The sequence below is a fragment of the Solanum verrucosum genome, unplaced genomic scaffold (assembly GCF_900185275.1).
Source record: "Solanum verrucosum unplaced genomic scaffold, falcon-dt-bn FXZP01001278.1, whole genome shotgun sequence".
In the NCBI taxonomy this organism is placed as follows: domain Eukaryota; kingdom Viridiplantae; phylum Streptophyta; class Magnoliopsida; order Solanales; family Solanaceae; genus Solanum; species Solanum verrucosum.
This window is the reverse complement of record NW_026020317.1, coordinates 327,828-341,339: the sequence shown is the minus strand read 5'-3', so window position 1 is coordinate 341,339 and position 13,512 is coordinate 327,828. Positions and strand designations below refer to the sequence as shown.

Below are 13,512 nucleotides of genomic sequence, written 5' to 3'. Positions count from 1 at the left end.
GAACAGATGTGAACTCTCCAAGCATAAAGCTATTTTTACCAGATATCTTAAGATTCAAGATTCCATTCTAAGCCAAAAAGCTAGAGTTAAATGGTTCAATGAAGGAGATCCTAACACAGCCTATTTCCATGCTACCATTAAAGATAAAAGAAGGAGGCTGAATATCAGAAGAATCCAAGATGATAATGATAATTGGCTGGAAGACATTGATGCTATAGCGAATGGAGCAGTGAATTACTATCGAAACCTGTTTGCTCAAGATTCTACCAATACTGATTTCAGTTCCCTACATTGTGTTGATAGTTATATTACGAAGCAAGATAACCTTATGATTAATGCCTTCCCTGAGCTCAAGGAAGTGACAGATACTGTTTTCTCTATTGATCCTAACAGCTCGCCTGGGCCTGATGGATTGAGTGGAATGTTCTACCATAAGTGTTGGAGTATTATTTCACTCGATGTTCATAATGCTATAATTTCTTTTTTCAAAGGAGCCACCCTCACCAAGTTCTATACCCACACATGCATTGTTATGATTCCCAAGATTGATCACCTTCAAAGCTTTTCAGATCTTAGACCCATTAGCCTTTGTAATGTGTTTTCTAAAATTATTTCCAAAATCCTTAACAACAGACTTTCTAGTATCCTTCCTAGGATCATCTCCAAGAACCAAAGTGGTTTCATAAAAGGAAGATCTATCTCGGAAAACATTTTGCTGGCTCAAGAAATCATCAGTGATATCAACAAACCTAACAGGGGTGGAAATGTGGTGATGAAACTTGACATGACAAAAGCTTACGATAGAGTGTCTTGGGAATACTTGAAGAGGATCCTCCAGAAACTAGGCTTTGGAGAACAGTGGACCAACCTGATTCATAATTACATATCTCACAATTGGTACTCTGTTTTAATTAACGGAAAAAAACATGGATTCTTTCAGTCAGAGATGGGTCTAAGACAAGGGGATCCACTTTCCCCATCTCTTTTTATTCTTACTACAGAATTTCTTTCTAAATTGATGAATAATCTATACAATTCTGTTGGGTACACCTCTTTTTATATGAATAACCATTGTCCTAATGTCAATAATCTCTCCTTTGCAGATGATACCATTCTTTTCTGCAACGGAAGCATAAGAAGCATGAGAAGGGTCATCAACACCTTAGCCATCTATGAAAAGGTGTCTGGACAGCTCATTAACAAAAATAAGAGTTGCATCTCAATGAGCCCCAACACCAAGCAAGTCGTTATCAACAGAATGAGCAGAATCACAAAGATGCGATACCAAAAATTCCCCATTAAATACTTAGGGTGCCCTCTAACCACAGGGAAGAAAAAAATTGAGTATTATGCTGACATTGTGAACAACATCATTGGTAAGATCAGGGGTTGGCATACTAAACTAATTTCAATGGGAAGTAGAGCTATCCTCATTAAACACGTGCTCCTGGCACTACCTGTCCATCTTTTGATTGATGTTAACCCTCCGAAAGGTATGTTGGATCTTATAGAAAAAATTGTGGCTAGATTCTTCTGGTCAGGGAAGGAAAATTCCATTGGGCATCATGGAAAAGACTATGCTATCCTTATATTGAAGGAGGAGCTAGCTTTAGAAGCATCACCGATTCTAGCAAAGCTTTTAGAGCTAAACAGTGGTGGAATATCAGAACTTCCAAATCCCTTTGGAGCTCTTTTATGTTAGCCAAATACTGTCATAATTCTCACCCTTCAAATGCTTCTTGGTAAAAAGAAGATTCCCTGAATTGGAAAGTGATTTGCGACATCAAAGATGAGATGGAGTCTCATATAGAGTGGAAAATTGGCAAAGGAGAGGTCTCCTTCTGGTATGATAAGTGGTGCTCATGGGGGCCTATCTACAAGCACATGCCAGTGGATTTTACCCCTCCAGACGTAAACCTTAGAGAAGTCCTCAATAGAAGAACTTGGAATTGGGATATCTTCACCTCCCAGCCTACTAATGAGATCAAGGACAAACTCTACTCCATAGGTATTACGTTAGATGAAAACAAGAAGGACAGGGCCATCTGGAATCTATCCAACTCAGGGAAATTCTCCTCTGCGTCTACCTGGGATAGCTTAAGGCAAAAAAAAGAAGTCAACAACTTCTATGGCAAACTTTGGAGAAAAGAAATTCCTTTTAAAATGGCTTTTCTAGTGTGGAGAGCCGTTAATAATAAGCTCTCAACTGATGATCGAGTGGCACGGATGGGCATTACCCTTGAACCCAAATGTTACTATTGCACTACTTCTCATGCTAGAAGAGATTTAGAAGATGTGCAACACCTCTTTTGTGAAGGTGACTTCGCAAAGAGTATCTGGAGACACTTTGCTGGTCCGTTGGGCATAGAAATCAATGAAAATAATCTCAAAATGATTCTCCTTAGCTGGTGGAATTACAAATCTATCAATCCTATCTTCGACTACATTGTTAAAATTCTTCCTCAAGTTATTTGTTGGGAACTTTGGAAAACGAGATGTTGTAATAAGTTTGAAGGAGCTAGACCCTCTAAATACAGAACCAACTCTAATATTGTTAATTTCATTTTGCAGGTGACCCAGAAACAATTCAATAAAATAAATATTCGGGGAACCTGGATGAGCATATGCAAAGCTAGTGAAGCAAATATCCAACAAATGACTAGCATACCGATAACATGGATCAAACCCCCTCCGCTATGAGTAAAACTAAACAGTGATGGTAGTTGCTCTAATGGTCAAAGTGGAGGTGGGGGAATAATAAGAGACCAAGAGGGAGACTTCATCTTTGCCTACTTCATCCCCTTGGGCAATGGCACGAGCAATACGGCGGAAGCAGAAGCATTACTTTATGGTCTTCAATGGTGCGCTAGAAAAGGCATGTAGATGGCCATTGGAGAAACAGACTCCCTACTTTTATCCAAAACTGTAAAAAGAGAGTGGAAACCCCCTTGGAAAATCAGCAACCAGGTACAGGAGATTCAAAAGATGATTGAGGACCATAATTTTAGTATCGTCCACTGTTTTAGAGAGGCTAACAAGCCAGCTGATGCATTAGCCTCGCTAAGTCACAGAATTGAGGAAATCAAGGTCTTCACCCTATTCTCTAATCTCCCCAGCAACATTCGAGGGCTAATCAATATGGACAAATGGAGTCTCCCATCCTTTAGACAAATTAAAATTAAACCTTCTCATTTTGTGTATGATCCACCTTGAATTGTGTCTATAATTTTCTTATTTTGTTAGTCTCTTGAGCTCTAGTCTCTTATCAATGATCATGTACAAAGTTTGGAATGCCAAACTCAAAATTGTAACTTTTTGCACATCAATGATCAAATGAGACTTAATTTTAAAAAATAAAAAAAGATGAAATTTAATTTTTGAATTTTTTGGTTTTTACACTATAAGATTTTGAATTCTTGACAATAATTTGGAATGGAATAACCTAATTTATGGGATCTTAATTTGATTTTCAGCTTCTTTTTTTTCCCTTAATTAGTGCAACAAATGGATACTATGAGATCTTAATTTGATTTTTCAGCTTTTTTCCCTTAATAAGTGCAACAAATTGATACGTAATGTATCAACAATAATGTATTCGGTCCTTAATTATGTATTCGAAATGCCTAAAAAATATGGGATTTCTGTAATTACAAAAATAATAGGGATAGAAGGTAATTTAGATTTTACACTATGGTATTTATGTAAGTTATAATACTTTTTTAAAACCACATGACCTTTTCAAATTAAATTTGTTAACAAAAAAAAAAAGAAAATATGCATTGTTTATTAAATGAAATTAATATATATGCATCATTTCTTCAACGAGTCATATTCACTCTTAATTTTAAAATTGAGGGTCAATTTTCTGGATGGACACATTCACTAGTAGTACATTAAATTCAGCAATGGCAACTATGAAAATAGAAATGGAAATGTTATTGTTTTCTAAAGTCCTTGCACGAAATTTACATGGAAATTTCATATGAAAGCTACAACACACAAATATGTCCTTTTGCTTTGAATTTTCATCCTAATGTTTACTCATTAAGTGAACATACATACCTTTACTACAAAAAAAGAGTCAAAGCATCGTGTGTTGATTATAGACATAATATTTTACGGGACAATAACAATATATTTAGTGAAATTCCACTACAAATCAAAAGAGATTGCATATTAATTAGTATCATATCGATCACATTCATATAGACATGTAAGGAAAATCTTAGAACCAAACCAAATTGGAAGCTATATGATAGAATAAAATTTTAGATTAGCTTGTACAAGACTTAATTTCAAACAATCACATTTATTAAGATGTAAAGAGTTATATGGTGAATTACTAATTATCAAATGAAAGATCTTAAAAGTCTAGTTTTCATCGCTTCAAAATTTCTCTTATTAAATTTGGACTTTTATACATAAGGTTATGGACTCATTCCCAGAGAAATTAGAATAAAAACTGGCCTAGACCTCTGTCAATTCTTGAATTATTAAGAAAATTCTCAAATTTACATAATTGTATCATTTTTTTTCTTTGGATTTCTTCATCTTTATATCGTTTTTGTCCTACATACTAAAATATGTATATAATATTAAATATAAGGTGATATAGTTCGTGCACTAATAAGATAAAAATATAAAGTTATATGTCAAATAATAGTTAAATATATGCATTTTAGATCGGACATCAACATTCCTTGCTCTCTCACTTCACACCTCGGAACTCATCTATGTTCAATCAATAATGTATTAATCAAAATATAATTAATTAATTTAAAAATTAGTGATGAATTTCTGAAAATTAAGAGGCATTAAAAACATAGAAATTGAATTTATATTGGGTCCCACATATATGCATTATATATACACGAAACAATCTTCACAAACTGAGAAATTAACATTCAAAAGACTCTCTTCTCCATAAAGAAGAGAGAAAAATTTGCACCTTTAATTTTAGGTAAGATACTCTTTTTTTTTTTTCTCTATTTATATATGTCATCACTCTATAATTGAAGTGGATGAGGTCTTTATTTTTTTTAAACCCCAGGATAACCCGCAGTCGCTACAACCTCCGCCCTTCGGGTGAGCACTCTATGGTGAACACTTTGTGTGCACTGGGTAAACCCCCCACTATGTAATAGCCTGCAAACCACACAGGGGATGTAAACCGCACTAGGCAAGCCCTATGCGACAGGCTCGACTCAGAAGGCATTAAGGGGGGATCGATCCCAGGTCATCCGTGTGGATAACCACCCTCCAAACCAACTGAGCCATCCCGAAGGACGATGAGGTCTTTATTGTTAATGTTAAAATGAAAAAAAAATTGTCTTAGAACTTCTACCATGACAAATAATTTGAAACAATATTTTTTTCTAAAAATCACAACAAATAATTTGAAACAGATGGAGTATTTATGAGGGATTTATTTTATTACATTATTTTCTTATTATTTATATATGTATTGAAAATCTAGCTTCAACTACTATTACTTTATATAGTTATTTGATGATAGTGTAAGAAATTAAAATAATATATTTCTCTTGATTTGATAAAATGAACAAATAAAGAGGAAAATCTATTTTTAGTATAAGTTTCAAGTTAAATAGAACAGAGAAAATATAAAAAGAAATAAGTAAACTACTATACTTAAGACTCGTTTGATTGAAAACAAGTTATCATGAGATTAGTTAATATTTTAGGATTGTTATCTCACAGTTCAGAATTTGAAGAAGCAGGAGAACAAAAATGGAAAGTGATGGTAATATATTTGCTCCAACAACTAAAACTGAACAAAAGATAAATCCTCTACAAAGAATGCCATCTTCAAAGACACCTTTTACCATTGGTGACATTAAGACATAAAAGTATTAAATTTTTTACTATGAGGATTATTTGGTTTCAATTTTGATCATAAATTCAGGTATAAAAGTATTAAATTTTTTGAAATAAAATATATATATTTAAAATTTGATTTTAAAGTACTAACTCTTAATTAAATCAATAATTTTCTATCACTCCACAATTGGTGACATATATGCATTATATATACACGAAACAATCTTCACAAAGTGAGAAATTAACATTCAAAAGACTCATTTGCACCTTTAATTTTAGGTATACGCTAGTAAAACTATAGACTTATATTTGATTTGTGTATCAATTAGTAAAATTATATATTTATCCTATCTGTAACATCGGTTTATATAAAAAAAAATTATTTGAAATGTATCAATTTTGTATTTAATTGGTATATCAGTTAGTAAAGTTTCGTAAGTTCTCTTTAGCTTCAGCTAATTCCATTATGAGTGTATTCCTTTGCCTTGCATGCATTCACACAGGAAGCACAAAATATAAGTGCTGCTGCTAAATGATAGTCAAAATATGTGTTTTTAGCTTTATTGAATTTTTTTTCTCAAGAAAAATAACAATAACAACATATTCAGGGTCATCCCACAAAAGTGAAATTTAAAAAAGGTAAAAGTGTACGCAAATCTTATCACTATCATGGAGATAGATATGTTATTTCTGATAGACCTTCAAGCTTAAGGAAAATACAGACAACGCTCAACTATCTAATTAACCTCCTGTCCTAATTTGTGTCCTCCGTAACCTTGTATCTGAGGTCATGTTCTCCAAAGACAAAAAAAAAGTACAAGATATGAAAGAAATCAATTATTGAATAGTATTTACACAAAAAGCAAACTCACAAGAGAAATTATATATGTATTAGTTTCCTTCCCTAAATATTAGTAAATATTGTACAATACATCATCATGCCACAGTACTAGGGAACCAATGAATTAACCTCATTTGATTGCTCACTATATACTGGGACACAAAAAAGAATTTTACAAATGAGTTAAAGAAGAAAAACTGTAAGTGTCCTACTAACCCTCTAATTTCTGTTAAGAGTAATTGAAAGGGGAAAAAAAGAAGTTAGTAAAAAAGAAAATCAACCTTTACACAAGTTACACTTTCTTTTTCTGCAGTCTCCCTTTCAACTGTCGAATTTTCGCGTCTACTCTGGCTGTGAAACCAATCTTGGTCTTCTGTCTTGCTTTAGATCCTTCTCTCTTCCACATATGACGATCTTCAACGTCTTTCCTATAATATTTGATTTCTTGAATGATGTGATGATCCAACGGATTAAACGATCTTTGAAATGCAATGTGAGCTAAGTATGGCAGAGTGCACATCAAAGTTACTAAAAAAGTGGTGCACCAGTAGATTGGAGCAGGAGCTAGAGCTTCCTCCAGTATTCTGAACGCGTACTTAGAATAGATTGGTGCTATCCTTCCGTAGATCAAGAGGACTATGTACCAAGTAGCAATGCTTCCCCAAATAAGAATATGTTGTATCCATGTGAAATGGCTCATTGTAAGTGCAATCTGGCAGTTGATAGCCCATATGACACACGTAAACATTGTAGTGCCCAGAGCAGTCAAGTCAGCTGTCTGACCATCAGAACGGAAGGCTTGATCGTAAAAGAGGATAATGTTGAGGAAGAAAATGATGAGGGACGTGTAGATACCATTGCCAAGCCACCCGAGTATTCTATGCCAGTCAAAGAACAAGTTTTTGGGACCTTGTTGGTACAGAGCTGGAAACTGCAGAACAATTTAGCAGACATGAACTCTTTTCGGAGGGAACGAGGATGGGAGATGTCTGTGTAAAAAGTCATTTTTTTAGAAACTAAGAGGAGAAGATATTCACCTTTAAACAAACATCAGAAGGCACATCCTGCTCGAATACTCCAAGTGCAATTACAGGCAATGACGTAAGAATGACGTTGAACAGCATCATATATGAATCATCATAGACAGACTGCCCCGAAAAGCCAGCAAAAGCCTCAAAGTAAAAGAGTGTGAGGCCAAAGCAGATGTTTTTGTAGAAGAAATAGCATATCTGAAAATGCACAAGATTACGGCGCAAATCAGAAAAATATATGTGCAGGATCCAGCTAGAATCACAAAAATAATTATATTTGAATCTGCTTTAGTGCATTTGATGTTACCAGCCACATATATTTCATCATCTATCTATAAAATGAAACAGATGTATAATCATTACCATCTGAGCTATTCGTTTGTAGCACCAATGCCCATGTACAACAAGAAGTCTCTCCAGGTACCGGAACTGAGCAATAGAAAAGTCACTCGCCATCACAGCCTGCAACGAAGCTGACTATTATATAAAGCCCAATTACAGTATCAAAGAGGAACTGAAACAAGACTTGTTTTCCAAGCAGGAATTTAGTGTGCTTCATTTCCTAGCTGATGTTTTATGATATGTATTTTTACTTCTGTCATTCTGTTTATATTATTAAGGCCCAAATGCCACTTAAATGCACCACCAACCTGCATTCCTTCTGCACCACTGATACCAACTCCGATGTCCGCTTCTTGAATCATCCCAACATCATTTGCACCATCACCAATTCCTAAGGTGATCTTTCCAGTTCCCTCTTTTACTAACCTAGTAACCTGATCCAAACCGATTGCAAATAAATGTTACTATGACCAATTAAATGGCTGAATAACCAAGAAGAACTGCAAAAGTCAATCCGGCATATCTTACCAAGGCCTTCTGCTTAGGAGATACACGACAGCAGATGACAGAAGCACAATTAACCGCCAAACTCAAAAATTGATGCTTCATATCATTCTCCAACGCATAAGCTAGAGTTTTCCCATCGATGATCAAGGCAAATGCAGCATGAGGATCCTTTTCATGTTTGATCATTTGAGAAGCATTCATGATTTGCTTCAAAATGTTCTCCCTCATAGCCTAACCAGTAAAAAAATAAAGCAATGGAGACTCCATCAACTACAATAAATTTCCCAAGGAATATATTAGCATGCTTGTTTTAGAATTGCCTACCAGCTTAGAATCTTGGGCCACTGAGTCTGCATTCATCGTAGTTATGCATATCTGTTTCATTCCTTGTCGAAGCAAACTACATGCATAGCTGCAAGGAAACACGAATTATACTTTAGCAGTTAAAAACCAAATGACTAAATAAGTATGAATGGTGGAAGGCATTTCTCTTTTTAGGAGACAGACCCAATGTTGATGGCTGTTTCCATCTTATCACCTGTCAGTACCCAGATTTTGAGACCAGCTTGCGCTAGTTTATCTATGCACTGAGGAACCTGGTCAAAGGAAAAAGACTGAATTAGTCAGAAACAATAGACGTTATGTGCAAGAAATTATATTTTGAATTTTGTAACAGCATAAGTTACATACTCCCTTCTGTAGTTTATCCTCCACAGCAGTTGCACCAACAAGGATCAAGTCCCGTTCCATCGCATCAGATACCTTTTCAAGCATGGTATCTCTGTCACCGCCAATGGTAGATTTTGCTTTAGAAAACTCCTCATTCCAGGCTGAATACTCTGCCTCGTCAAGCTTTTTGTAGGCAAGCACAAGTGTACGCAATCCTGCTTCACCATATTCATTTAAATGTTTTGTCATAGCTTCCTCAAACTTCCTTCCATTCTTTGATAATCTCTCATAGATGATGCTGCATAATCCAAAAAAACGTTGAAGTTATATATTAAAAAAATTTCATAGACCATTTGCATAAGCTTTAAGAAATAGCCAAGAAGAGAGATTCTCATAACTTTTACTCCCTCCATTTCGATTTGTTTGTCGTAATTTCCTATTTAGTCCGTTTCAAAAAGAATGTCTCTTTCCTTTTGGGCAACTCTTTGATTTCAACTTTCCACGTGGCATGCACAAGATTAAAGGACATTTTGGTACATTTTACATGTATTTAGTTTTAAGATCACAAAATTCAAAGATCTTCTTTACTTTCTCAAACTCCGTGCAAAGTCAAAAATCAGACAAACAAATCAAAACGGAGGGAATAAACATATTGTAATTTACAGACAATGTAACAGCTATTTCATAGCAAAATAGTCACTTAGAGCACCTACTTTAAAGGGATGAAAGAGCAGATGCAAAGTTCATAATAACAAAAAGGACATAGGAGGAAAAACCTGTCTGCTCCTTTACAGAAAAGAAGAATCTGGCCACTCTCATCCCGAACTATAACAGACATTCTCTTCCGCTTGCTGGTGAACTCCAACAGATTGAGAACTTTGAATTCCCTAAATTAACAGTAACACTATGTAAAGTTAGAAAATAGTATCATACTACAAGCAGTATTCAATTGTTGAGAGCAAGTTATGAGTACTCAAGACTGTTTCACCGTTCAATTGGCTCTTGAAAAGAAGGATATCTCTCCCGTACAAAAATGCTTGATTGAGTTCTTCTACAAAACTCAAAGCCAAATTCCCTTGCCGCAACAAGAAATGCTGCTTCATCAGGTGATTCTGCTTCATAGTTAAAGTTTCCAGTCTCCTCGTTTAGCTCGGGAATAGCAGAATGACAAACTGAAAGTATCCTAAAAAATAACAAGATGTCATTTACATTTGGCTCATTCATCCAATGTCCATCCGTAAGGCGATCATCCTCAAAGCTGAAACCCTTAATTGCAGGTTTAAAATCATCTTTAGAAGTGACGACAGACTCTAATTCAATTTCTGATTCACCAAAGTCATTCTCATTTTCAGGTCTCGGCGATCCAATATAATGCCCACCAATGTCCGCAGCCATCTGCTTTGCAGCTGCAAGTTCTACATCACTGGCACGCATTCCATATGCAGTACCAGCAATTGAGCATTTTAAGAAATCCATTTGGTTGCATGTCAAAGTACCAGTTTTGTCTGAGAGGATGGTATCAATCTGCCCCAACTCCTCATTTAAGTTTGATGTCCGTGCTTGAGCAGGAGTTCCAGACTCATCATCGTACATAAGTATATCCTGGTTTATGAACAACGCCTGTAGAACCTTGACAACTTCAATGGAAACATAGAGGGATATCGGAATCAGATACCCGTATAATATAAGTGCAGTGATCAGATGCAAAATGCCTGACACCTCAGGCTTCTTTGGATCAACCACATTATTCACTTTGTTCATAGGTTGCAAATACCACCAGTTTGGCAATTCGAATTTTGCATCAACGGCAAAGCCAATTGAACTGGCAAATGAGATCGCGAGAAGGACAAAGAAAAGTAGGTAGATAATCTTGTCCATCTGTAGTTCAATCCTACTCCTTTTAGAAGGAGAATTTGTCGAATTCTGCATAACCTTGCTATCATGACCAGTAAATACAGCAACTCCATAGACATAAGCTGTATTCCTAAGCTTTGAATCCCTGAGGAGAATCTGACTAGGATCGAGAGGATAAACCTGACGATCATATTCAAGATTTCCCACAAAAGTGTAAAGGCTAGGATTAGGATCTTCACATTTTATGGTTGCACTGAAATGCTTGAAAGCCTCATCATCCTCTAAAGGTAGAGCAACCTCCAATGCTCTTTTTACTTTCAAGTTTGTCTCTCCATCTAAGTTCATAGTTTCCACATAACAGATTCCATCTTCATAACTGGACGATAAAAGAAGTAAATCAGCCGGGAAAAAATGATCCTTCTCCACTTTCACTATGTCTCCAACCTGAATCTTCATCCAAGGCTTAGGACCAAACACACCACCTTCCTTATGTACACCAACTTTCCTATGATTGACCTTCATATCCTGTACAAACCTCCGTGAGTCTTCCAACGCCTCCTTCGCCATACTCAACCCAACCACAAAGACCAAAGGAGCTACCATACTAAAAGCTGAGAATGGTGAAAGGTTTGTTGTGGCTGATACAATTGCAGCCATGAGAAAATACAAGTTAGCAACACGCCTGAATTGCTCGAATAACGCCTTTGGTAGGAATGTAATGATGTTGTACTTTGTGGTGGTTACGTAATTGGTGCAATACTTGAGAGGTTTCTTCTCATGGAGATAAGGCTCATTGCAATGTACTTCTCTTGAGAATCCAGGGCCTAATTGATGAGGGCTGCCATCTTCTGTGGCACGCGATCGATAACAAGCAAATGTATGCAAACTGCTCCTTCTGATCTTTGCCCTTATCCTGCCTCGCGCCATTCTTGTTTTCCCTCTCAAGCAAAGCCTTAATCAGTTGCATCACCACATGATAAAACTTTCCAAAAACCAAAAAAAAAAAAAAATCAGCTATTTTTTATTTGAATTTTTGGGATACCCAGAGTAGTAGTAATTAGGCCATCCTCATTCAAGCATCCTGTTTTTTTTTTTTTTTTTTTTTTGAATTTTGGGATACCCCAGAGGAATTAGGCCATGCCTGTAACAGAAAAGGTGATATAAATTAACCACAGCTCATCTAATTACTAACATCAAGATTATAACCTTTTTTTCTTGAACAAATTTGAGTCTACCTAAGCATATTAAGCACTAAATTCCATCAAGATTTAATTTTTACTGCATATTTTGCCAGCAGTTTGAACATAACAAACATAAGAGCCATAAAAACAAGAAACAGGGTATAAAGACATTTCTTCAATATCTTCAATTAAGAACATGTTTCCTCAATAACTATTCATTTCCCTCACAACCCATTTCAAGAAAAGGTAGAAAAATCTTAAATTTTTACTGCATATTAAACTTTCTTTGAAATATTTCAGCTATTTTGCCAGCATTTTGCACATAAAAAACAGAAAAAAACAAGAAACAGGGTATAAAGGCATTTCTTCAATATCTTCCATTAACAACCTATTTCCTCAATAACTATTCATTTCCATGGAAACCCATTTCAAGAAAAGGTAGAAAAAGGGTACCTGAAAAAGGGTACCTGAAAAAGGGTACCTGAAAAAGGAAGGGCTGAAAGAAATGTAGAAGAGAGAAGAATGTTTCTTGAGATCAAAACGATACAGAGAGAGAAACAAAGAAAGAAAGAAAGAGAGAGAGAAAAGGACAATGAGGGAGGAAGGGAAAGAGTCTGTTTCTCTCTCTCTCTCTCTCTATCCCAAAGTCCAAAGCAATGCCAGTATTTTAGGAGAAGCAGAATAGCTTTAACATTTAATTAAACATACAGGCCACAGCTTCTTGTTTCTTCTTCTTCTTCTTGGTATGGACATGGAAATCACTGCTTTTTTTTCGGAACTTTTAGTTGGATTTGTTTTGTTTTTATTATATGCTCTTCCTCTGTCTCTGCATCTATGTGGCATTTTTGGACTCAACACATAAAATTATGCCGACTATATTGGATAAACCAATGCTAAATCTTTAAAGCTAGCTTTTGGCCATAGATTCTCAAATATTTTTGCCAACTTATTTTAGTGAAATTTTTTCATCATAAATTTTAAAAGAAAAATATTTGACATTTAAAAAAAATATGATATGTATTACTTATCATTTTATAATGAATATATTTCATAAAAAATCACGTTAACAAACATACCTAATATGAATCTGGAAAAAAAAAATCATTGATTTGTATATGTAAAATTGATATTATAACTTATAATTGGAAGTGACTTTGGCGATCAGACCCAAATAAAAATTGTATAAATTATGTACAAAATAATGAGTGATTTTATGAAATATAAATGTTTGAGATAATTTTTAATTTTT

At 35.1% G+C, this 13,512-nt stretch overlaps 1 protein-coding gene across 1 annotated transcript; it reads right to left on the bottom strand.

Annotated features, from left to right (window-relative positions):
• Positions 1-6,703: 6,703 nt before the first annotated feature.
• On the bottom strand, positions 6,704-12,788 carry LOC125835241 (probable phospholipid-transporting ATPase 4). The gene is made up of 11 exons (XM_049514370.1): positions 12,745-12,788; positions 10,217-12,064; positions 10,005-10,115; positions 9,250-9,526; positions 9,067-9,155; positions 8,884-8,971; positions 8,581-8,790; positions 8,361-8,486; positions 8,074-8,172; positions 7,717-7,908; positions 6,704-7,610 (listed from the first exon to the last, which is right to left on the bottom strand). The coding sequence occupies exons 2-11, from the start codon at positions 12,007-12,009 to the stop codon at positions 6,972-6,974; spliced, it is 3,624 nt and encodes a 1,207-aa protein (XP_049370327.1). The 5' UTR covers positions 12,010-12,064; positions 12,745-12,788; the 3' UTR covers positions 6,704-6,971.
• Positions 12,789-13,512: the final 724 nt, after the last annotated feature.